The 27,983-nt window shown below is 38.2% G+C and overlaps 1 protein-coding gene across 1 annotated transcript; it reads right to left on the minus strand.

Moving 5' to 3' along the window:
* Window positions 1-27,533, minus strand: smad3a (SMAD family member 3a). Its single transcript, XM_052561282.1, has 9 exons — window positions 27,125-27,533; window positions 12,345-12,538; window positions 10,638-10,772; window positions 8,990-9,064; window positions 8,568-8,618; window positions 6,665-6,877; window positions 6,419-6,556; window positions 6,085-6,229; window positions 1-2,499 (listed from the first exon to the last, which is right to left on the minus strand). The coding sequence occupies exons 1-9, from the start codon at window positions 27,325-27,327 to the stop codon at window positions 2,376-2,378; spliced, it is 1,278 nt and encodes a 425-aa protein (XP_052417242.1). The 5' UTR covers window positions 27,328-27,533; the 3' UTR covers window positions 1-2,375.
* Between the last annotated feature and the right edge of the window lie 450 nt (window positions 27,534-27,983).

The following is a 27,983-nucleotide window of genomic DNA, read 5'->3' on the forward strand; positions in this document are numbered from 1 at the left end:
TTTTTCATTTACATATTTATTAAAAGTACAACAACAAACACTTTTTTTTTCTCTTGACAAACTTTAAAAATGGAGAGAAAAAATAACGATTATATACTTGTACAAAGAAGAAATTTAACAATGTCAAGCACAACAATCACCACTAAGCCACAACGTCACTGAATGTGAAAGATTAACACAAGCACAATAAATGCACATTACTTAAAATGTATTCAACAATTTGTTGAGAAAATGAGATCAGATATTTTTTTTTTCCTTTTAAAGAAAACACTTAATGTCTGCTTAAATGGACAAAAAATCATTTCCTGAATAATTTCAGTACCTTTTATTTAGTCTTTTTCTGGATGACATCAAGAGGTTTAAATGCGTTTTAAGGAATCCTATTCAACACAATTACACTCTGACTTTATCAAAGTAGAGCATCTAAATCACCCAACAGTACTTGTGAACATTTCCGCACACACAGATGTCACACATATTTTCTACTGTCTTCCAAGTACATAATGCACCTAAATGCTATACTTTCTTCCATGATTCCAGTTCAACACATTTGGGAGATCAAAGGATTTTAAAAGGCATGCAACAGCTCCTCATTGCAAGCGCGTCACACTGACCTGCGGCGAACTGAAAGTACTGTACATGATCTGGCTTTCACAAAGCCCACTGTGACATTTCCCTTCTTCAGGCCCTTCTCCATATCCTATGAGCATCTGACGTATAAAAATACATGGTTAACCTTACAAAAACCTGCCAGCAGTACAAGCCTCACCTTTCAAACACAGAGGTAAGAGCATTTACTTTCCCGTCCCACTTCTGAAAAAATATTTGGTAGCAAAATAGAGTCTACAGTACAAATGGCATGAATTTCAGAAAATAAGCATGCATAATTAATATATTAAACATATTTACAAGTTCAGCTGAGAAAAGATCAACCCACAACTCACTTACTCAACAATAAGGATGAATGCCTGTCTCCAATATACTATTTACAAACTCTGTGAATATGAAAGTTGCTGCGAAGGCACACTCACTCAGTTTTGTTTCTGGAGGATGAGAGGACATGAAGACCCGCAGGTGTGTGTGTGCATAAAGTATGCACAGACACAACCGCTACTGTGAGATATGAAGTGCCAACTTCTTAGTGCACAAAATGATGTAATGCCCAGTTTTGAAAATCTACCACAACACACACAGAGAAAACTTTTTCTCTGAAGCTGACAATTGAGAGACCTCACCAGACCTTGAACTCACTAAAGACACAGAGCGAATAACAATGAAAGCGCGACACAACACATTGTTATAAGAGTGATGAATCCTATTCATTCACACAGAGCAGACAGCCGGTTCAATGCAGACAGAGATGACATCAACACTAGACCAGATCCTACAAAACGCTCACAGAGGACTGCTGGCACAGTTATAACCCCCTCAAATAATGTCCACATACATGTTTAGCTTGATGAGAGATGAAAAACACTACGACTGGAAAAGTGCTGTAGGATGAGGATCAGGCTCTCAGCATCTGTGCAATGAGACCCTAACATTTCAACTTAACATAAAAGAGATATTGTGAAGCACAGATAACACTTTCACAAGCGTTACATAATAATCTGTTATGAAGTTTGTTACATAGTATTCTGTGTAGTGAATTTTAAAAAGGTGAATTGCTGAGCAGTGTGTATATTTTCTTTGTGAATAGTTAATTAATGTTCTATAAAGAACATTTCACTGCCCAGGGCAGAACAAGATATGGAAATTCAACGTTGTGGGGAAACTCGAAATGGAAAAAGATTAACTTGGGTTTTCAATGTTTGAAGACACTGCTAAAAAAAAAAAAAAAAGTGGCATAGAGCTCTTGATATGTACTAGAAAACATTATAGACCAAGTTTCCATTATTATGACTAAGACAAAAAAAAGAACAAAAATACAGTTTAACTGATATTTGAAAAACTTCATATTTCCACTTTACAAAAAAAAGCACTTTTTTACGTGTCAAAAGAGAAAAAAAATCATCAAGCCTTTCATATACCTGTAATGGTAAACATGTACCTAACACAGCATCATAAAAGACAGGAGAAAGGAGAGATCTTGCATATACATGCTATATAACAACATATAACATAAATGGCAATATTTTATATCAATAATGGCAATAAAAATGGCTAACAACAACAACGACATAAAAAAAAGAATATATATACATAAACTGTAATACACTCCTCCAGCATGAGACAAACACGTGGGTTACATGAGTGAGTCTGCAGAACCCAACTGGTTGGTGGGTATGAAGGTCTTCAGCCTTACACTCCTGAAAGAACTTTTTTTTTTTCCAGATCTTGTGGTTTGTACTGTATATGTTGTATATGTGTTTTTCCTATGACACACTGGAGCAGCGGATGGAGGGGGAGCCCATCTGAGTGAGCACTTTGTCCAGCCACTGCAGAGGACCGTTCAGGTGCAGTTCTATCCAGCAGGGGGTGCTAGTCACTGTCTGCCGCCTGACAGCATTACAAAGAGAGAAATAAAGAGAGTTAAGAAAGAAAAGAGATTAGACAAACTCGAGAAAAAATATATATATACAGATTTTTATGGAACACTTTCATATGTGAATTTAACTGCATCAGATCAGTGCACGTCATATCGAAAGGTTTGTTTCTAAAACTAATAATATATAGATTTATTTTTTTCAATTTTGTATGGATTCTTGAATTGTCCACTGACATACTTCACTGCGAATGTCTAGCAGGAGTCACAGAGTTTGTCTGGATATGTGCGATGTGTGTAAACTGTTCTCTGCTTTGGTATTCACTGCCAAACACGCTTCTTTTACACAATACTCATCCCCTCGCTTGTGCTCACACACAAACATGAACCGACAGTCTCAGAACCGCTGTTCACTGCTCTACTTCTCACTGGGACTTCCTCTAATCCTTCCACCCACACACACACGCACACACACGTGTGCAAGTCTTTCCCCAATCTCAGGCCCTCTCCTCCTACATGAGCTACATTACTTAAGCACTAGGAGAATAATTCTGGACAAAGACAACTAAAGCTGTAATGAAAACAACCAGCAATTTATTTCAATATCAATTAAACAAATCTTTACACTGCGCAGAGAGTGAACCTTACAAATAGTTCAAGTATTGAAAAACATTTTGATGAGAGAATTTTTATTTAGATATAAAATATATATAATTGTTATATATGTTAATTAATTGCAACAGTAAACGATTATGTACTGTACGTGTCAATCAATCGAATGTCAACAGAAAACAATAACCTCTATTAAACATAAGTTTTAAATGAACCCTACTCTACACTACCCTTCTAAAATAACGGGTCAGTAAGATTTAGTGTCCTAGACTCAGCTGAAATATTATTACAAATCAAAATCACTGTTTTCTAATTTAATACATTTTAAATCATAATTTATCCTGAAAGCAAAGCTGAATTTTCAGCAGTCATTACTACAGTCTTCAGTGTCACACAATCCTTAAGAAATCATTCTAATACGCTAATTTGGAGCCCAAGAAATGTATTGTTATTATCAGTGTTAAAAAACTTAATATCTTTCTGTAAACCATGAATAAAAAGTTAAAAAGAACTGCATTTTTTTTACTCATTATATTATAAATGTCTGGCACTTAAAAAGTGAAAAATCCAAACTTTTAATGGTTGTGTACATGCAGTGTATTTAATTTTTTTGTTATACATAAAATTCTAAGTAATGTGATTAAAAAGGAAGCTAAGTGTGAGTTCTTGGAAAACATTCTGCCACATAACTCTTTTAATTACGTTGTTCTGCTACTGTTCTACATCGTGATTCTAATCAACGCTTACATTTTAGACCCTTTTCATTACAGCTCTATCCAGCAACGATGTGTCTGCCCACTGTTTTTGTTCCCTTGCAGCCTCTTGGATTGATCGCTTGACTGTCTCTCAAGTTTCTCAAGATTTTTTTCAATGCAAGTTTAAAAGAGCAGCATTTATTTGAAACATAAATGTCTTTGCTGTCACTATTTTCTATACTTTTGTTCAAAAAAAGAAAAGAACATTCTTACCGACTCAAAACTTCTGAATGTTGGTGTATATGCAATGTAATATCTTTTTTTTTTAAACCTTTGTATTTTATACCGTTTTCATTACAGCTCTAACAATGATTTGTCTGCCCACTGTTTCCTTTCTTTGCAACTTCTTGTATTGATCGACTGACTGTATCTCCTTTGACACAGGTTTCTCAGTAAACAGAATGGACCTCTGGCTGTTTATAAGGGCAGTGCTGAAATACAGTATAAGCACAGGCCGCAGTCTCCACCAGTCTCCACAGTGTATTAAGAGAGAAAAAGATGGAGTAGTGGAAAGAGAGAAAGCAGGAGAGTAGGAGTCAAAATGGGAGTGAGGAAGGCTTTTTCTAAACTCAGATACTGTGAAGTTATTAGTACATTTAATGTCAAGTTTTGGACAATACAAAGGTTTTAAAAAAATGAGCAGAGGTGAAATCAAGTGTCATTATCAGGGGCAGCTTAGGTTACAGACGACTGAAAAAATCAAAAGCTGAATTCAGACAAAGGCACTGTGCTGTTCTACGTCATGATGTTCACTGACGTGGTGGTAAATACAGGGTCCAACCAACCAAAGTGCTCAAATGGCATTTTAAGACTGCAACAGGGATGGTTTGTCAGCACTTAAAGAGGTGGATCTGAAGGTGGGGAGACGTGGAGGGGCGTGAGAGAGAGAGAGTGGGTGTCTGGCGAAACCTGACACAGCTCAGATTGTGTCTCCACACGCCAAGCTGTCTGGAAACCACAGTCTCACACCAGTCTTACTCTTTCCTACTTTCTTCTCAAGCTTTCACTGCAGATGTTCCTGGTCAAAACCCACAACTGCTTCTGATTAGTGTCTTGGTTCCTTGGGCTCAAACAATGAAGTTACTCAAAAGCGGGAGAGCGGAAGAAAAAGAGCGAGAGAGACCAGGAAACTCTGACGTTTCGAAGTGCACCATGTGTGAGTTTGTTTGGTGTGGGAATGATTTGCCAGCGCAGACCTAACAGTTTATGTGACGGACACGCTAAGCTGGTGGTGGACACCGGGTTGTGTTCCTACGTCAGAGCAAGTCAGATGAGGGAAAACAGCGGCAAACCACAGCCTGTCAGACCCTGCCTTGACCCCGCAGGCCTGTCTATACTTAAACAGCCTTAAAACAACAGTACCGCCTTTTGTTCTATGGAGCAGTAAAATGGTTTGGACTTCCTTTATTAGCAACCACTATTTATATCTGCTGAAACTAGAGTTTTTACTTTATTGTCAATATTAATTAGTCAATATTAGATATTAGGGATACAAAATATTATTAAAATATTGGCTGATACCAAAAAGCTGATTATTTTCAGCTAATAATTTTCAGTTAATACATTTGAGATAATCAACTGTTATGGACGATATTATAATCCTGTACTATTTTGTCTAAATTATTTAAAACAAACCTAAAATCGATCAACTAAATGAACGTCTACATTAAAATTCCCAATTGATACCAATAAATTAAAAAATCTCTTAATACAGGCTGATGGCAAATATGGTGGTTATACTGTATATTGTGCAGCCTTATTGGATCTATATCAGCCAATAATGGAAATTTAATTGCATGTTTATTTACCTATTTTTACACATAGATTAACTTTGCCATCATCTAACACTCTTTAAAATAAAATGTATTTGAATAACACTTTTAATTGTTTTTGAGCATCTTTAGTGAATCTCCTATTATAAATATTCGGAACATTTCTATTATGGTTGCTCTTTATGGTCCATTTTTTTAAAATCACGATTAAAATAAATCTAAATGTAAAAAGCTGTAGTGTTTTTACGTCATCGCGTTTTCATAATCCCTTTTCTACAAAAAGCTGATTACGGCAATCAAACTCAAAGAATTTAACAGGAAGTGCGGGTGGCTTCTGTGGTTTTGAGTAACACCACAAGTGATTCAAAAGTCTTTGAGTGAGTCAAATGAAGGCCAAATTCCAAGAGTGGCAAGCGCGCTGATAGATATGGAAAGAGTGGAGTGATTGCAGTAATTGTACCTGTACTCGGCTCCCCAGCCCTTCACGAAGCTCATGCGAATGGTGCACATGCGGGTGAGCTGGTACACGGCCTCAAAGCCCTGATTCACAGACTGGGCTAAAAGAGCTGCAAACTCCTGGTTATTAAAGATCTTCAGATTACAGCCTGGATGGACACAAAGCAGTTTCAAACACAGTCCATAAACTCAAAGACAAACTGATTTAGCTGAATGTCACGCAACTATCAAGAAAGAAGCTCTGCTTTAATTCTTTTTAGTCCAGCTATTCAGTAGCTCAGTTGTTGAACTCTCTCTTAATGAGGGCTATTTGTTGAGGGTCTCTTGTTTCATCTTACCAGGTGGGATCTTGCAAACAGTGGCGGGGTGCCAGCCGTAACGTTGGTTACAGTTGGGACTCTGAACAAAAATGGCGCTGTCACTTAGACACTCTGCAAACACCTCACCTCCAATGTAGTACAAACGCACACCCCGGCCTGCAAAAACAAATGGTTGCCACATAAGCAAATAATAAAAAATACAAAAACGTATCTTTAAATAATGTTATCTAATGAATGAGTGATTTTGAATGATGGTGTGTGTACCAATGTGTCTGCGTGTCAGCTCCACAGCAGCGTTGCGATTCACGTTGGAAAGCAGGCCCAGGCAGAAGCGCTCAGAGTTGGACGGGTCTGTGAAGCCGTCTACTGTTAAAGAGGGCTGAGAGGCATGGAAAGTTTCACCGACTCTCTGGTTCAGCTCATAGTAGGAAATGGAGCACCAGAAGGCTGGTTCACAGTACGTCACCGGCTGCAGATCTGAAAGAAAGAGGAAAAAAAGAACAATAAAAGGAGAGAATCTAAAAGAAACAGGCACATGCACAGAAATAGGTGGAGGGAAAGAAACTGAAAAAAAGACATGAAAAAGAAAAAGAAACAAATGGGTGGGGATAACCGACGAGACTGGGAACTGACGACACTGTGATGTCAAGATTAGATGTTACTTCCCAGAAATAAAGGCTGATTCGGGAAATACCATCATCACTTGGATGCAAAACTGAAGAAAATTACAGTCTTATGGCACTACATTTCTCTCCGACACATACTCATACACCAGTGTTGAGAAGAAGAGAAATCGCTGTGGGATCTGAGCGCTTGTCTGCAAAAGCACGATCTGATACATAAGGAACTGCGGGCCCTTCTTTACTGAGATGTTAACTGACAGGATGTTTAATGTGGGTGGGTGGTTTTCATCCAAGTTGTTTTGGGGAAATACAAACAATTCTTTCAGCAATCCGTTTCCTCTGAGAACCATTTCTACTAACACTCTACTAAATGTGTATTTTAATTACACACTGTTTCATGAACAATCAGTATTTGCACTGATTTAGGTTTCATGTAATACAGTAAAAGTCCTTTAGTTGGACATAAGGAACATAATGACTACAATAAGCGAATAAAAACTACTTTGACTCAGTCAGAGTGAGTCATCAGACTGATTCAAACGGTTAACTCATCAGTTCAAGACGGTTTTGTCCGATTCATTAATTCACAAGTCAGTCTACACCGTCTATGCTGTAGAGTATGTCTATGTTTTCACGAGGTATGAAGATTATTTATTGTCTGTTGTACAGTTGTGTATGAAACATTACGTGTTTTAGCATAGTGTTCAGTTGTACTAGCATCTGAATCATGAGGAAAAATGGTTAATGCAACCGGATGTCAGGAAGACTTGGAAAATATTCCACAAATAGTGGCTCCCAGGAGCATTTGGATATTCAAGCCACATTCAGAAAGAAAAGCATGAACTTTTCACAAAATGTCAAACCAACTGTTATTTATTTATTTTAAAGAAAGACAGCACAAGCAAATTCTTCAAGCAAACATGTTACAAAAAGACAGTACTTCGATTTTAAAAGGTTTAAAAACATGTATTGCTTAAACACATGATGTGCCACAATACACCACATCTCTACCCACATCTGAAAAATGTTAGCTTGCCAGTGTGGGAGTTTTTTAGATTGCATAAATATGTGGCGTTAAACACCCTGATCTGCAGGAAGATCAACAAGAAGGTCTTTTTGTTCACTAATGGCCAGTTGTGGTTACAAACTTACTCCGTCTCCCTAAACTTGTATTTTGAGTGTGATTTATTGCAGAAAACACAAAAGTAAAAGATAAAAAAACTTGAATTTAATTTGTTGTTGTTGTAAATCTCTCTCTCTCTCTCTCTCTCTCTCTCTCTCTCTCTATATATATATATATATATATATATTGATATTGTGATGACAGCATCTATATCTTTTTGCTTTGTAAATCATTATTATCACAGAAATCTGACATCATGATCGCCCTGATAAAGACAAAAGTAATCTGCAGTCCACCTGAGGGTCAAATGTTAGTAAATCATGTTCATAGTTAACATGATGAACTGCACTTGTGATTACTCTGCTAGGACACTTCCGTGAATTCCCAAGCAAATAATACACACACAAGCAATAAGAGTTACCTAAATTGTTGTGGGCAGGAGAAACAGGGTTTGGTGACAGATTTGGAGACCCTGAAAAGAAAGAGACAGATCAATGATTTAATGGTGTATGAATGTACACAGCGCATTTCAATTAAATCACTTTTGATTAGATTTCCAATCATTCAAGTGTGCAGAGTCAATTATTCCACTTCATTTCCACTCCAACATCTCATTTGTCAAAACTTTTAGGTTTTCATGCCTAAATGTTCTTCTGTGTAGATCCATTTCCCTACACCACTGACTGAGTATCAGGAAGCAACTCAAAAACAATGTGGAAAAGTGATATGGAACTGAAAAGCCACCAACAAACCTGGAACTGCTTCATAGCCGTGCAGTTATAGAAAATGCAACATTTCAACCAATCAAAGAACACAACATCACAGTGGTATAACAGGCATCACCTGTGTCCATACTGCGGTTCATCTGATGATCACTGGTCTCTCCATCCTCACTGATGTAGCCTGGAGGGGGCGTCTCTGTAACACACGCAAACACGCAGTTTAGCCTGCATACACACAATTCATACACACTCTTTACACAGTGACCCAGCTGATGGATGAAGGATTAAGAACACCAGCAAACACATCCGGCAAAATCTAGCAGGTGCAGCCGAGACAATGACTCACAAGGGTTTTATCCCCCCCCCCCCCCAACTTAGATTAAGACACCTGATTTAGAAAGCTCTGGTCAGCTCAGTTCAGCAGCAGGATATGAAACAATACTTAGGGCTCTTTTACAGTAACAGACTGCCTCTCTAAAGCAAATACCATTCTGATGGAACTAATCCCAGCCAAAGCCACCCCATACATACTCCATGGGATAATCTTCCCCTTATGTAGCCAAAAGCAGCCTTTAAATCACTTCAGCATAAATTATTTTGTGTCTGCCTGATGCAACGATGGATAAATGTCTCTAGATTAGTCCTAATATTATAATAAATGACAGAACCCTAGCAGTCATTTGTTTACTGGTCAGAAAAGAAGAAAACATGCCTGTAAGTGGGATTAACATGAGTAACTAGTAAATGCTGTGATTTCTAATGCCCATTTCTCTTTTGAGTTCCTTGTGTTTACGAATGAAGTTTCACATGTACTCTGTGTGTGTCTAAGGACATGAGTGTGTGCCATTATTCTGGTCTTCAGTGTCATGATTCTTCAGAAATCATTTTTTTTCAGGATTCTTTGATTCACAGAAGATCAAAAGAACAGCATTTATTTGAAATAATAAATTTTGGTAACATTATAAATTAAACATTAAGTCCTTCCTTTTCACTTTAATGCATTCTTACTGAAAAATTTAATTTCTTTCAAAAGAAAAACAATTGTTACTGACCCTAAACTTTGAATGTTGGTGTATATACAAGAGGTCAGAAATGCATATGACAAATTTATTTATAATGTAGACGTTGGTCAAAAGTCAATGTGTGGCTTCTGACCTGTCAATCAACCACCGAGACAAAACAAGATTTTTAATCTTTGCAGTTTAAATGCACCTTTACAAGAGAATAACCATCCAATAACAACATTTGTAAAAGCACAAAACTACAACTAAAGCACATCCAAAGTTAAGTTACCGTTATAAATAAATACAGGTACAAATATCTAAAATAAATCTGCTTGGAAAATTATATTTAAACATAGATTCAAATTCTGGTTTATTTTTAATGAACACACATTTAGTTTTCTTTATTGGTGCTTCATCAGCACTGTAACTCAATGATGTAGTGATTGCTTCTGCCTGAATGGAGGCCAGTGGAGAGGGCTGTTGCTGTATCTTTCCTCCTCCTACATCCTTCCAGTAAAGTGACCCACCCACTGCCCACGAGACCACTAGGACTACAGCTACAGACTAAGCTTACTCTATTAAACCTGGAAAACACTTCAGATTGTGCCTCTTTGTGGCAGATGATGACGATATATTCATTTAGAGGCTACGTGACGTTATTCGGTTTGTTTTTTCTGTGGTATCTCAGGGCAAATCTGTTTTTTATAACACTGTGAACCTCAACTCCAAGAGTCTTCTCCTTACTACTGTGTATTTGTCATCTACCTGGTATGTAGTTGCTCTGGGGTTCAATGCCGGCAGGGAAAATGGTGTTTTCTGGGATGGAGTGACTGTAGTCATCCAGAGGAGGAAACTCACTGGGGATTTCAGTGTGACGAGGCACCAGCACTGGAGGAAGAACTTCAGAGAGGGAGAGAAAGGGAAAGATAATTAGAAAGAAGAAGAGAAAAAACATTCAAACATAAATTACAACACAAACAAATTGTATATATTGATCCACAACTGGCACAACATACTGCAGATACTTGTACACTACTATTAATGCTAAAAAAGGCTGTGCGACATGGACAAAAAATATTTTTGATCAATGCAATTTTGATTTTAATCAATTTTGACAATATTTCCATACACTTTTACATTCATAACTGTGGAGTCACACTCTCTGCAATTCCATGCGAAACATATTATACATTTAACTAAAGGATCCTGCAAGCACTTAAATTTTTTACCCAAAAAGTGGTTCAATAATGTTGAATGTTACAGGGACTGATTATTGCAAATGCAGATCCCACTGTGTTCTGATTAAATCATTTTAATTTATTTATTTTTTGTTAAGGTTTACATATGGTGGTTTGTTCTTGATGACAGCTTTCCTAAAAATATATCCTATTCCTAAAATAAGAAATATCCCAACATATTGCCTTGCTTACAGTATCACAATGTATTGCAACATCGTATTGCAACCCCAACCCCTATTATTACATCCAACAACAAAACACCTCAATCACTTAATCGGAGACATTTTTGTCTTCCCCTGCAACGGAGTCGACACAATGGTCTAAGGTAAGATAGCCGTGTCAATCAACTCGTGGGAGGGGTCTGTGCAGAAGTACAGCATACTGACAGTAATCTTAGAACAGCCTGACTGGAGAAAGGGGACTTTAAAATAGAGATAAAAAAATTTAAGAACTCATGCACGGATACCATATACTGACACAGCTGCATTTTCTTTCTTAATAATTTACATTAGCTTAAGACCTGAACATAGAAAGAACAAAAAGACATGAAAGGTAATAAAAAGCACTATCTGAGAAGGTGTGTGTGCACAGAAAACCCTCTCAGACAGCGCACAAAAACCCTGTTTCTGTGCGTTCTCCATGTTGTAACGATAAGTCTTTTTCATGCTTGCACTAGAATTTCATGCTTTCATGGTTTACAAATCGTGCATTTCGATTAAATCACACAGCCCCAATTCTAAATATGCTGAGTACTATAAGGATCAGAAAATCCTTTTAATTGTTATTATTGTTTTTAGGTGTTTTGCCTTAATGTGTGGACAGGAATTTAAGAGATGGAGATGGGAGTACTGAGTCAATTACATTGTCATTACATTTTAATTTACAGTTAATTTACAGTTCATCATATTTTATGTTTAATTGTGCAGTCACAATACACTTTTAATTCCTCTGAATTTCATTCAATCATATACAAATGCAGGAAATCAGAAACAAAAAGCCTGCCAAAGCTCAGATTATTAGTTACATTTAAGATGACATATCCCATCTGTTAAAACATTTTTTGCATTCTCAAAATCTAATGTGACCACCCCTTAATTCATATTTTCATTAAAACATGTTTGTGATCATATAATAATTGGCAGACCCCCGCAGTACTGTGATCCACCCCAGGTCTAAACAAATGATACTGTTTGATGGTGTGCTCGATGCTTTCATAAATATCAGGCTGCATTACCTGGTGTCTCGACTCGCTGGTAATGGTAGGGATTGACACAGACCTCGTCCTTTTTCATGTGAAAGGCAAACTCACAGAGTTCAATGGCTCTGAGCTCATGATGAGATTGCAGGTCAGGCCAGCGCCAAAGACGACAGTAGATCACATGAGGGAGTCCTTTTCTGTGAGATACTTGCAACCGACCATCCAGTGATCTGAGAAAAAAAGAGAAAGAGGATAGGCATGATGTTGCTAAAAATAACATTATTTGGTGTATTTGGTGTAATGCAATGTGTTTATGCTGTTTAAGGTTCAAAAAACACATTATTTTCCACATAATGTAGATTATTGTTACTCCTCTATGCCCCGCTTTTCTGAAACACGTTGATTTTTACAAAGCTCACTGTTCTGAAAAGCGAATGCGCTGATTGGCCAGCTATCCAGTGCTTTGTAATTGGCCGAATACCTCAAGCGTGTGATGGAAATATCCCCCTTAACATACTGTGATGCTGTGTGTCCCAGTGCGATGAGACAAAAACAATAAAACCCATCACAAACAAGGCATTGGATGCTTCCAGTGGGCACATAATTAAGGATTATAATGACTTATACTGTCTTTTTATGCGTTGTGTTGCGTATCGCGCTGCGTTAACATAAACGCATGTCTGCATTTGTGATAGGAGAAATGACAAACAACAAGCTCTACTCTTCACTGCTCAAAACTCGCGTTTGAATCATTAGTGGCAAATCTTTTAAACATAAAAAACGTACTTACAGACTGTGAAACATACAGACTGTGAGTCAGAAGTGTCAGACTGTCCTTGAAAAGTTGGAATTGTCCCACTTTATAGAAACAACCTTCATGCACAGCCTTCCCAGGATCAGGAAACAGTCCTCCATAAAATGCGCTGCACACATCTGAATATTTGCGTTGAACTGTTCTGGAACAGTGTTGTAAATACAAACTAAACCACTGATTTCTAGTTGTGTCTTCTTTTGGAAGGCCAAACTAAGTAGTTTCGCTTTCACAACGACATGGCAGTGGTGGCAACAATTTTACAGCTAGAATCAAAGTTACACCATCTTTCTTCTTTTTATAAAGAATATCTCTTTGGGTTTGAGACTTTAGTTTTTGTAACTTTGGGGATCTCATCTATGCATGAACAGCTTGTAACACTCCAAAGAGAAAGGAAATCGTAAAATTGCATCATATGACCCCTTTAATAATGATGACTGCAGCAGAAACGATCCCAGCAGCTCATTCTCAAAAATCAAAAGCAGAAATACAGAGGAAATGTTATTATCGCTTGAGTAAGAAACATTGTGTAAAATCTTATATTACCACAATATAAACACTCACTGCTCAAAGAATTGCAGAGACAATACCAAGGTATTATGTGAGACCGCAGATGAAGTAAAAGTGGCCCAATTTCCTGTTAATGTGGTGCTTTCGGTTACACGTCACATGCGATGTGAATGAGGTGAAGAAAGAGGAAGAGGAAGTCCAAAAAAAACGGTATTTCACTGTGTTCGCATGTGTGTGTTAAGGGGGGTTGTCTGTGCTCTAGTTTAACAACAGCTTCATCTGATATAGCCATATGAAAGCAGTAGACAGTAGACTCACTCACACACACACACACACACAAATGTAGCAGGCCAAATAATGCAAATCCCAAAAGCTCTTTAAAGCATGTCTGTCAGACCCCCTCCCCTCCCCTTTTTACACCCACCGATCCCGGCCCAGACAGTGGCACGGGACAGGCTGGCCTGCCCGAGGCCTTCTGTGGCTCTCCCAGCAGCTAAATATGCTTTTAATTTTTCATTGCCGCTCTTTTGCTTTACAGGCAGATTGCGAGAGGAAAAATAATGATGTAAAATCCAGACACCCCTTGGAGAGAGTGTGTTTACAAAAAAGAGAGAGGAAAAACACCGACCAAAAAAAACAAAAGAATATTACGCAATAAATCCTGAAGAAACAAGATTGTTTAGGTACAAACAATTCACTTTATGGTTGCGACACAAGCTCACACGGGCCTCACACAGCAGAGCCATAAACACAGAGTCACTTCCTTCAGTTCACACATCCACACCCCACCAGTCAAAGACACATTTAGGCTAAAGGAGACGAGAGAGAGTGGAGAAGAGGAGAGAACTCGAACACAACAACCAAAACATTCCAGTACACATCGTATTTTTACCTGCTTCGCTTTTTAACTGCAGGCAAATAAACTCAGACTTTTCTTTGGATGGCCCCATGTGGAAAAGGAAAAAGGCATAATCATCTCAGAATAATGCAGTGAAGGCCTCGAGCAAGGGAGAACAACCGCACACTGAACTTTTTACATCTTTGTACAGGCGAGTTGTTCACCGATCCAAACACAAGCGAGCACACCATCATATACACGTATAACGCATTTTCACTCTATCATCATTCTTTACGCCTACGGTGCTTATCTCTACATTCAAGGGCTTTTAAATGACTAAAACATTTTCATGATGACTATCGTAGCAGCCTCCTATAACGGTACATTCGTGACTGAGATCAGAATCTCAAACCCGCCGACGCAATGCACACCCTGCTCCGGTGTGATGACTGAAAAATGGGGCCGTACAGTATGGTCCAAACCTCTCAGAGCACTCTATTATACATGACTGCTACATTGTGTGCTTGAAATATGCAACAGCAGCCAAAGTGCTAAGAGAGAGAAGGGCTGTGCACTAGGTCAGCAAAGCTTGTCAACACTTTGAGGAATCCAGGCCACAGATAGCATTCATTACACACTATTCGTCCCTTATACACACACTCCATAAAGCAGAGATAAGAAAATAAATTAAATGAAAAAAGAGTGTGAACTTTCCTTCCCAGACCTCTCTAAAAGGGGTCATATAATACATTTCACTTTGTTTTTGTTTTCAGAGTAATGCAGTGAAAAACAGACCATGATGCATTTTCCATGACCTTCCTCTCTGTGATGCTTAGAATCAAATCAGTCTTTTTATTTTTATTTTCTTTTTTTTACTTTTGTCTTGAATACTTTAATGGCTGCATTTACTCAGTCGGTGTTTGATACTAATAACAGGTCTGACTCTCACAATGTCCTGTTCATACAACAGCTTGTATACAGTATTTAAGCCACTACTGACCCTTTTTTTAAATACCACTTTAACTGGTGTTTGGGAATAATATCTCTCTCACTTCCTCCTCATGACCACAATGTGACTAGGTGGGCCACAGTGTTGTTACCAAAATATGTGTCATTGACATGTGGCAATAACGGCCATGTGTTATGGCTTTCAGTTTTCTGACATTAGACATTAACGGTTTTTGGATTAAAGTTCTGAAACTTGCTGTCTATAGTCTTCTTTCACAGTACACTGAACTCTTTTTATGACATATACTGCTGTAAAGATAGAGTACCAAGGGTGCATTTTTAAAAATCAAAAATACAGAGAAAAATATTAGGGCTGGCCGTTAAACTTTAAAAATAATTAAGACTATGTTTTATCATTTTACCATGGTAGTGAGGTGCTATGTGTGGTTTTACCTTTGGTTATCATGATCTAATTGTGTGATATATAGATGGCCAATGGTTAATTTGATGGCCATGCATAATTTGATGTAAATATATATATTTTATTATTATATTTATTTTGAATATTACACCTCAGATTTGTGAAATGTTCAGCTAAAGAAAAAAACTACAACAACTAACTGTCTGGTTTCTCCGACTTTTACTCAGGAAAAGAAATCTGCCTTTAAACTTGACAGAAATAAAGATTTGTCATTTTTCGCGATAATTATTGATATCGACCAATGAATGCAATTTATTTATTCCTAAAATTTGGCAAAGCTAAATTTTCAGTAGCCATTACTCCAGTCTTCAGCATCACATGATCCTTCAGAAATCATTCTAATATGCTGATTTGGTGCTGTTTAATATTTTTATGGCAATACATTACATAGATTCTTTGATGAATAGAAAGTTTAAAAGAACAGCATGTATTAAAAAAGACTCTTACTGACACTTTTGATCAATTAAATTTGTCATTACTGAAAAAAACTAATAAACAGACCTTTCGAACAGTAGTGTGTATACTAATATCTAATTTAGACAAAAAGAAATATGACAGCTAACTACAATTAGGATCATTTAAGAAACGTCAAAGTTTGCGATGAGATCAGTCCTTGGGCTCTGGTATTTATTAGATGCATCCACCGTCAGTTCTTCACTTTTCCATTACATTCCAGCGCTCGGCGGAGAGAGAGCCTGTGTTTGCTGCCGCGTGGGCAGACCTCATATGAAAAGGAAGCACTGAATGACTATTGATTGAGCTACAGAGGGCGAATTAGGTCAGCAGCAAGGCACATCCAACCAACAGAAGCACAGACATACGTGCACACACACTCTCTCTCTCTAACACACACACACACACTCAGCCTACAGGGCGGGTCTGACCCCCCTCCCCATCCGCATGCCGGCTGTCACTTGAGTAGAGAGAGGGGTGAGACTGGAACAGAGAGGGGGTGAGGAAGAGAAAGAGAGTAGAGGGGTGAGCTGGAGGGATGGAGGGCTCTGACACAGGCACTGGGCAGATTTAATCTGGAGGGTAAAACACAGACACTGTGGGCTGCAGTGGGCAATTTCTGGATCAGCCCATGCAGCCTTGACTTGACCATGACACTGACACTTCCTGCATTATCATACTCAACTCAATGAGTAACAGAAACCAGAATCAGCTCTACTGATCTGGATCTTTTCATTGAACTTAACATGAACTTTCACAAAGTTTTGCTTTAAACACACACATTTAAACAGAGCAAGGAAAATACAAAGGCAATCTACAGCTGCTTCTACATGATGCATTTGTTTGGCACACAAGCAGGCAAGCATCCTTCCTAAGTAACTTTCGTTTCGTTTCAATTTTTCTAGCTGCGTTTGGTGTGAAAGGGCCTTTAGCATGGATGTTTGTAAAGCTGAACTTGCATGTCTCTCTGTTTGAAATCAGCGAGTTCAAAACATGAACTCCGTGAACTGTGATACATGCAAATTTGATGCAGAAGGAGAGAAGGACAAAAGCAACTTCGACATCAGCCCAGACTGACTGTGGGACCATTTCACCCTGTGGAACATACCCCGACCCAGCCCCCACAGCCCCCCTTTAAAAACACTTTAAGACCACTGCTATTCCCCCTTCCCCCAGTCTGAACCCAGACGGCACACAGCAGTACAACAGAGTTAATACTAAACGACACTGAGCAGTGCAGTGATGACAGACACATACCTGATCAACATAAACACTGAATCAACTTACGCTTTTTATGTCTGAACATAAAGCAATTCAACTGAGGATTGACTGGTCATAATATCGGTATTGGAATAACATCTGGAAGCTGATAATATAGAAAATCTGACTGTAAAAACTGCATTAAATGTCTGAGAGAAACCCAAGTCAAATGGAAACTCTTACAGGCTAATATTGTTTTCTAATTCAAGCCAAGTATCCCTGCTTATCCTTTACTTCGTTGTGCGTGTGGGTAAAATATCATGTTTAACTTGCATTATTCTTTGGTTTTCCTCCCTCTGCTAAAGTCATTAAGGCCTTTCCTAAGTAAACAGAGCCCTGCAGGGGTCTCATGTGCAGGTGGTTGGATGTGGTTACGGGGGCCCGTTCTCAGCAGGGGAGCAGGACTATAGCAGAAACACTACAACCATCATACAAATGCAGCACGGGCCCAAATTAACACTTTAGGTAATCACTTATCTAGCAATCACAAAAAATAAAAAAAGGATTCATGAATAACCATGCATAATTTGATGTAAATATATATATTTTATTATTATATTTATTTTGAATATTACACCTCAGATTTGTGAAATGGTCAGCTAAAGAAAAAAACAACAACAACTAACTGTCTGGTTTCTCCGACTTTTACTCAGGAAAAGAAATCTGCCTTTAAACTTGACAGAAATAAAGATTTGTCATTTTTCGCGATAATTATTGATATCGACCAATGAATGCAATTTATTTATTCCTAAAATTTGGCAAAGCTAAATTTATAAATAAAATATAATACAATAAATAAATAAATACATGCTAAATAAATACAAATGCAGCACGGGCCCAAATTAACACTTTAGGTAATCACTTATCTAGCAATCACAAAATATTGCATATAGTTTTAATCGCCATTAATGTAAAAAAGGGGTTAACCAAATAACACAGATGAAAAAAATGAAAAGTTACTGCCAAGTGTAAGTGTAACAAAGTTTTTTCTTTGTTGTCAATAACTCCAGAACACCGTGTGGTTTTGTCACAGTGGCGTTTCAGTGAGACTGGCCTGTATATGATGCTGCTGTAAGCAAGACAATCAAAACATTTCTAGACATTTATTTATTGTTTTCGCACTTAAAATCTTGCTTTACCCTTAATTGTTCATAAAACTAGGAGGAGGTGTAATGTACACCACAATGTCAAAAGCCTTTCTAACCTACATTAGAACCTCGGGTTGTTCAGCATTCTTCCTCTTCTTCTTAAAACAAATAGAAAAGAAGAAAGGAAGTGCAATATATTTAATTTGGCATGAAATTATTATTCATCCTATCCATTTTCTAAACAAAAGTGGCTTTTGGCACTACTTTAGTTTTAGTGCAACATTAATATTCAAGGGGACAATGATGTTTTCTTCCAGGTTCAAAATCTGAAAAACCCTCAATACAGTATGGTCTGAGCATCTCTCTCCAGCAGTGTATGAGCACCTGCCCATTATTATTATTATTATTTACCATTGCTTCTTTACAGGAACATTTTCTGCAAATATGCCTTTTCACTTTTGATCCTGTAAGAATTAGCCACTGGTAAACAACAAGATATGTGTGACAACAAGATATCTTACAAGATATCTGACGAGTTAGACCAGAGCTGGTATAAAACTCTTTGATAGCTTTTGCCTCACTTATGAAGTGTCTTGACCACAGACTGCTGCTGTGTCCATATCCGGCCTATTCTTCACATCCTCCCATCTGTTACGAGAACTGATCCTATGGTACCAAGTTGGTATAAACATTAGGCAGACGCAGGCAGAGCATATGCCTGGAAGTGTTTCAGTCGGTCCTCAAAGGGTAAAGAAGAAGAAAAAACACCTACAAGCACACAGAAGGAAATACACGTGGTAGACAGTGATGATGTATGAATATGACTGTGTCTTTGTGTGAGATTTAAACGAGAGGGCACAGCTTTGAAAGTGCATGATCACGTGCACACACAGTTACTGAATATCTGACAGCTTACATCTTGTTTATTTGTTGTGTATCCATCCACGGATTATCCTTATTAACATTATAGGCTAATATTACTGGTTTAAATAACTGTCGTTTATGTGAATGGTTTTAAAAAATATTTTCGGCCTGCTAGAATGTCAGCGAATTTAATTTAATGCTTGCATCCAGAGTATAGTGTGTGTGTGTGTGTGTGTGTGTGTGTGTGTGTTATTTGAAGGCCAAGTGCCACTAATGTTGTGTTTATGTACTGTTATATACATTTTCCTGTGGTATCGACTTGGTATCCAATATTGTATAGCAACTTTTAGTTGTATTGGTACAGACTACTAGATTTTTGTTATCATATTCATGACATCCGTACTCTCAAAATTGTGATGAGAACTGTTGAAAACATAACTAAAACTGGCTAGATACATCATGAGTATGAGTGTGAAGACAGTGTAAAGACAACTGTGAGGAAAGAGCCTATGACAGGAGCACACTATGAAATGGAGCTGTAGGCATACAATAAATGTTCATGTCAAAACTGAAGTAGCTTTCAGTAGCTTTTTCATACTTTGAGCTTTAGTAGTCATATATAAGATGATATATTTACCCCTGAACAAGTGTTTAACTTTTCCCCAGAATATAATGTGATGTAATCTAATGTAAAGAGTTACTAAAATGATTAAATATTAAAACTGTTAGTAAGAATGGGCGATACGGCCAAAAAATTAACACAATAAAAATTTTCATATAGTCAATATCGATAATTATCATTTAAATCAAGCTTTCTTTCTTTTAAGTTTAAAGGCAGAATTTTGCTCCCAAGTGAAAGTTGTAGAAACCAGAACTTGTTAATTGTGGTTTTAAACTATTCTTTATGTTCAGAACATGACAAACCCTTCATGTTTTTAAATAATATACACCAGGGTTCCTCAAACGGGTTTCCTGCAGAGTTTAGCTCCAACCCTGATCAAAGTCACCTACCCGTGATTTTCTACTGATCCTGACGACATTGATAAGCATGCTCAGGTGTGTTTGATTAGGGTCAGAGCTAAACTCTGCAGGCCAGATTTGAGGATCCCTGATATACACTTTTCCAGTCATTTTTCCTTAACACAATAAATGTCATAAAAGAAAAAAAAAGATCTTAGTTCCTGCATGTACTAATGAGTGATATTGTTTCAAATCATGAAACATGTTTGTGTTGCCTGTCTTTGATGACGCACAGTTTGCAGTGCAGGCTGCAATATTAATAGTAAAACATTTGTGTCTCTCAGAAATGCACATTTGACATTAGCTTGAGTTGACAGTAGTAGCTTGAGTCAGGATGCCGATGTAAACAGTAGTCTTTATTTAGTATAAATACACAAACACTACTAGAGTAAATTATGGCGATTTTTTTAGATTGTAAAGCCTTCTGACTGCATCATTGCGCACACTGTTTCAGCTGTTTTTCAGCGCTGTTTTACCTGCCTTTAAACTAGTTTAAATCACCGAGTCATTTGTGTTCTTGGCTGAATTCAAGTGCTTCTCACTGGATCTTACAGTGCTGTTTAGTGCTCACGTAACCGAGACTCATCAGTGAGTAGCCTTAATGTATCTGCTCTGTTGAGCTCACACTTGAGCTGCTCTTTGAAATTTAAGTTGAGTGGATAAACTCTGTGTATGGCGCAGTTTACATTATTATCGCCGTTTTGCTCCGCCTTTGGTACGTAAACATTATAATGAACTCGTTATCGTTTTATCGAGGGAGATTATATTTTCATAATTATCATTATCAATTTATCACACAGTCCCAACTATTAGTTTACAATAAAAATCAAATCAATGTATTGCAGTTAGGGCTGGGCGATTTTTCCAATTCTATTGATTCATTCAAAATTAATGTTTTGTCACAATTTATTTTGTAGACATCGAGCAATCGCACTTTTGAATAGAAATAATCCCAAATGTTAAATTAGTCATTTTGACAATATGTCAATACTACGTGATTAACCGCTCATGTGTGACACACACATAGTGCCATTCACACAGAATGTTTTTGTGTTGACAAAGATGCGACGTGGGCAGTGGAATAGGAAAAACATGCAAGAAGATGGGAGTGAACTTCTTTAAACTTGAGAGCTGCGTTTTTAGAATGCCATTTCATGCATGAGATGCTGCAAGAGATGCGAGTGCAACAGTCAAATGTGTCCATGTTTACAAAGAAAAACAGTGCAAGCGAATTAAACACCTGTAACTACTACTGTATTTCTGATATTTCATGTCTGCATCATAGTGCATTGTGCATTATTTATAGTTACTAACGGTCTACTGGTGTTATACCTTCAGTCATTATAAAATGTAATTACCTTGCCTTTTGAGATTTGCATTTTCCTTGTATTATTTCTGAACATATATGTCAAAGACAAATTTCTACGAAATGCAAGTATAGTTCATGGATCTTTCATGCTGTGATTTGTTTAACATTTACATCATGTTGACAACGTGTGGTGCATTTTGAATACAATTTTCTTTAACTAGAGGGTTAATAAAGAAAAAGTTAATTGAATCGAATCATGTTGTAGAACATTTTCAAGTTGACTAGTAAAGAAATGTAAAAAACGATAATCGGTCAAATGTTCTGCGAAAAAAATAAATAAATAAATAAAATTTTCACCTTATCACCCAGCCCTGATTGTGGTCCAAGCCTACACAGAGTCACCTCAGATAAAACACCTCATTCTTAAAATTAAGAGACCACAGCGATTAACTTGGATCAGTGTCAGTGCACATTCATGGCTTTAAAGTAAGTCTCTCAAAACTCTCAGACAAACTTCAAAACATCCTGTGCAAAGTCTACACTGGAGATCTTCTTAAAACACAAACACAGAGTTCACGGCTGATGGACAGTTATTTTCTCACGGTGGTCAGAAGCAGTCTGAGGGTCAGCAGTAGGGTTAGTGATGACAAACCAGCACAAAGCAGTCTTGTTGTCTGCTGTACAGAGTGTCTATTATTCCTGAAGATATAGAGCTTTTCTAAACCTTCAACCCCGGCAGGAGCCACAAACCCAGAAGCGGCCCACGCCCTCCCCGGGCAGACGGAGCATTCCTGAGAGCTGACTAACCCCGCCTCATACAACATGCATGGGAGAGACGTGTGTGTGTTGAGCCTAAAACTCAAATACCTGCTCTCAACACACAGACTTGCTTAGACACAACAACGGTGTGTGTACACATACAGTACACAATGAGTGCACTCACTTCCAGAACATAGAAACGCACAAACACATACTGTAGTGTACACAAACTCACAGACGACAAACTGTGCCACTAATCTTCACCACAACCGCAGTCAGACTAGTTGGCACACTCAGCTTTCTCCATCACTTGGGTGCTACAGCTATCATAACACCCTCAGGGAATCCACAAACACCTACAGACACGCCATCAGTCATTCAGGAAACAAATATGAACACAACTTTCATGCACACAGACAGCACTACATTTTACACTAAATAGTCAACTACATTCAGTTGGTCCCAACAACCAACTAACTGATTAGTGGTGTTAAATAATACACAACAGGTCAAAAGTTTGGGGGCCATACAGATTTTTTTTTTTTTAAGTATACATTTCTTTTAGCATCATGCATAATTTTAACTTTTATGTTTTTAGCAGCTAAAGTAGGGGTGGATTACAATGGTCAGACTAGTTGGTTGTGAACCATTTAAGGTATACAATTTATCAGTTCATGCATTCCCTTGAAATCATGACCTTGGCATTGCCAGCATCATGTTTTACTGTTTGAGCTGTGTGAATGCGATTGAAGCACTATTGCTACAGCCGTACACATACAGACAGACGTATTTTGCCGTTGCGCTGTGTCTCAGGATGTTTTGTGCCTCCACAATCAGTTGCACTCTGCACATTCAGGATCAGGTGAACCCCAAACCAGACTAATAGCCCTTTAGGGCAAGTCTTTCAGTCAACCCACAAACGAATCAATACTAAAAATATGTAGTTTTACATAACCCTACAATGAATCATCACTATTAAGCCTAACCGCAGGTTGCCCCAGGGCAGTCCCTGTAATAAGAGTACAGCAAGTTACTTTAGATAAAAGTGTTAAAAGACCATGACAGGCCAATAGTGCTCACATAGTGTCTTTACTGTTAGTTTCAGCCATCACTTCAAAGAGTTGTGAAATTCTGTCAAGCCGTCTTTCACTCTCTTTCCATCAGCTGCCATACAATAACTCTGAATCATCAGACACATTCACTTCTCTCAGATGCGCGGCGCTTTGAAGGAATTACCCCGGCTGAAACAAAACAACCCTCGGCACATCAATTACAACCCAATGACATCCAATCTCCATGTTTTATCAAAAGCGCTTTTTAATCACTGTATACTGTATAGAGTTTCAGGATGCCAGACTTAAAGCCAGACATCTCTTCAAGGCGCAGACACTTTCAGTTTAAAATGCCAACAATAAACTCCATTGCCACGGCAGGGCACATATAGCTTCTTAGCTGATAGGCGACTTGTTTGAGAAAGCGGCTCAATGCGCCTACACAATGGACCACAGGTTTTATTCACAGTTCAGACGCCTTTGAAGTCATTGTGGGTGGAGTGCAAAAGCAAACAAAGAGTGCGGGGTTGAGATATAGTAGGCATCCCAGAACACAGATACACTGTGGAGCAGACATCCTCTCAGGAAGTCTATGTGGAGACTCCGATAGGGCTTCGACAGGTGCACGGCAGGCGAAGGAAGTGTGACCATGGTATATATGTTTTTCGTATCCTGTCTTGGACAATTTCAATCTGTCTTCCATCTCCTCTTTCCGCTGCTTCTTTTGTACTCCGTGTCCTCTTCCACATCTCTTTATCGCTCTTTCTCTGAATCTCCAGCAGGCCGGGACAGGCTTCCAGCGTGCGCTGCATGTGAGGGCAAAACAGGATTTTGAGACCTGAAGTGAGTCAAGGGTGTCTGAGGAATCTGGATCCTCCAGCAGGGTGAGGCAGAGTGTTGTGAAGGCTATACCATCTACAGATCTGGCCAAGAATAGAGTCTTGTACTGGACACTGTGCTTATTCAGGTTACACTACTCTAATAACAAGCAAAAAACCTGAAGTATAAGCCAAAACTGTTTTGATGCACAAAACCAGTCAACCTGAGTTAACCTGGAACACACATCCCATTCCCAATAGTTGAAGTCTTCATTTGTTACGGTTTCTGTCACCAGCGAGCTCTACCAGAGAAGCACCAGTAGGTCAGACCACAAAGCCACAGGCTCAAACTCCCTCTCCCTCCGGGGTGACTCAGCTTGATCTCTGGCTGCGAGCCCTGCTTTCACTGAGCTATCTGCTGTTTGGAAACAACAACCAATACAACAGCGCTGCAGGCTTGGACCGCAGCTGTCCAGCCCTGTAACACCACACAATTATGCAAACTTCAAATTTGGAAAGGAGACTCTATTTATGTTCCTTTCATATGTCTAGAAATGTAAATGTTGACTGTAAGGTTAAATAGTTTTTTGTTGTGTCTTCTAGTTTTTAATAAAATTCCGTTAGGCAACCCAATTTAGTAAATATATCACATTTAGTCAAGCATGCAACCCAAATGTGTCAAGTCAATGGCATATAGCTCATGAATAAATTCTCCTATGAGGTTTACCAGCATTGTAATTCTGTAGCATCTTGTTTAATTTCAGACAGCTACATGTGATTATAAGGCTGAAGACTGCAGATATGTGAGATTTTGTGGCTTTTACAGTATATTAAAGTCTTTATCGTCTGTAAACTATGTAGAAAATAACTATGAAGTGAAATTGTTGATCTACACTATGAGACAATATGAGTTTTTCAGTGTCTGCTTTACAAATAGTCATTATCCATCAGTCTGACTGACTTGGTGGTAAATTCCCATTATGCGCTAATTATTTTACATAAAATCTAGAATTGTTTAATGTAATATTGATAACACACAAAGATTTTCTGTAAAGAGCTCTTTTAGTCTTTCCTCTTAGTTTTTATTCTAGTGTTATAATGTGAAAAAGACAACAGGCAACGCAATCTGGTGACCTGATTTAAAAATCAACGTCCCATGAATTATTTCACTTTCTCACACACGTGTGTGTCTCTCTCTGTCCATGAAGAAGCTTTCTTCCCTTTTTGTCACTTCTAAATTCTCTATTAGCATCTTTGTAGGGATTCAAACAGGGATATGTAATACAACAGTTTATTATTTCTACTTTGCCAGACTGACAAAATCATTTGGAAAATTTCTGTGTTTTTAAGATTTGCTAAATAATGCCAAATGTTTGGTTTAAGTATATGCTGGAGACAATATGTAAGGATATTGATACCTACTGACCAATATAATTACATTATACACTACTTTTTATTTTTAATGCATGTAATTTAATCAGCTGATGATGGCAGATTCAAATTTTCATTGCTCCAGTCGTCAGCATCACATGATCAAACAGAAATCATTCTAATATGCCACAATCTGGTGCTCAAGAAACATTTCTTATTATTATCAATGAAAACAGTTGCTTATTATTTTTTGGAAACAGTGATACATTATTTCTGAATCCTTTAAAGAACAGAAATGTACACTAAATAGCCTTTATTTAAAACATAACTTTTTGTAACATTATGAATATGGCCCTTTGGCTCAAATGCAAATGTATTATTATGGAATGCAATTTAAGAACTTACCTTTATCTGCGATTCTAACCCTACGCCATAAAAGTCTTTCTATAGAAAACATCTTACAGAAACAAAAAGTATCATTTACAACAACACTTCAGAGACCTCTATAAACGAGTTCTGGATTTGCACGTTTGAATACATCAGTAAACAGGATGAGGAACCAGTGCCTCTGACGTGTTTGTCTGTACTGAAGTGCTGAGACTGAAGATCTGCTGAGAGTAAAGGCTGTAGGCAACCCTCGTGTGGCTCGAAGGGGCAAGACCTGTGAGCAGTTGGCCAGCATCCTACTGTCTGTGACATAACAAGATTAACCAGTCACTGCAAAACTGAGAGGGAAAAAAACAGCTTCAGAAAACAACCTCCATCCCATATGCACACGGATGATGAGGAATAACAGAGCTGAACGTCCTGCGCCAAATATACCCCACCATCCACAACATGAGCACAGAATTCATAACAACCCGTTTAGCCCAGATACAGCAGCTCCAGCGCTGCCCAGATTAAGGTCGGGTTATATAACCTCATCACAACCCCAGGCAAGACAAATGTTGGTTTATGAAAGCACAGAAGAGTATGAAGTTATAATAAATCAACAGGAGGGTCGGAATCACGTAAAGAGATACGAGTAAAGCACTATGAATGGAGACGCTGTTTATGATCTAACGTTATGTAGGAAACACAAGAGCTGAAGGTGCTTTGCTGCAAAGTCTTCAACTTGTTCTCCAAAGGTGTTTTAGCTTCACTTTAAGACTACGCGGACTCGTTCTGCTAAAATCACGACACTAAAACTACCCACTTCTCACCACAAGCCGAGGATGTTTTTAAATGCGCTCACCGTGGTATGGTGATACACTTGGTGTTGATATTCTGAGTTGTGATGGCTTTCTCGAGCTCGTCCAGCTGTCCCGTCTTCTTCAGCTTCTTCACCAGACTCTTGACGGCTTTTTCGCACCATTTCTCCTCCTGTCCGTTCTGCTCTCCCTTCTTCCAGCCCAGCAACCTCTTCACGATCGGCGGAGTGAACGGCAAAATTGACATGTTGAATTCAGTTCGGCGTTCCTCTATTGCGCAGTCGCTCACGCAACTCGGAGAGAAAATCGGGATACGGGCGAGAAATTAAATTAAAATGCTCGATAGTAAAATTGAGAAAAGTGAGAAGCACTTGAGACGTGACCGAGACACGGTCTCAAGTTCAGCGCTGTGCACAGCTCTCTCTCTCTCTCTCTCTCTCTCTCTCTCTCTCTCTCTCTCTCGCTCTCTCTGTCGTCAAACCTAGTACGCGCCACACATATCACTCCGCGTGGGAAAATAGTTCCCTTCATCCCGTCGAGACAAATTAGAAACACATTCTGCAAGAAAAAAACATATATATATATTAAATCAATTATGCAGTACCTCATATGTCTGTATTATAGCGTATGTTTTTGTGCTGTCGCTGTTTAAAAGGTAAGGTTTACTCGAGTCTAATTTCATCCGCTTTGATGTGTGCTGCGGCTCTCTGTGATGTTTTCCGTTTGCCTTAAAAAAGTAAAGTATTTTTTCTTCATCAAAAAGATAAATTAAAATAAATAAGTAGTACATTTGAATATATGTTTAAAATCACGTACAATCAATCACGTGAAACAGGGACTTTAGTCATACATCAGTATCTGGATAAAGCACTTTTTATTTTGGTCTATCCATTCTTTAGGGTG

This window comes from Carassius gibelio, chromosome B7 (genome assembly GCF_023724105.1).
Source record: "Carassius gibelio isolate Cgi1373 ecotype wild population from Czech Republic chromosome B7, carGib1.2-hapl.c, whole genome shotgun sequence".
In the NCBI taxonomy this organism is placed as follows: Eukaryota; Metazoa; Chordata; class Actinopteri; order Cypriniformes; family Cyprinidae; genus Carassius; species Carassius gibelio.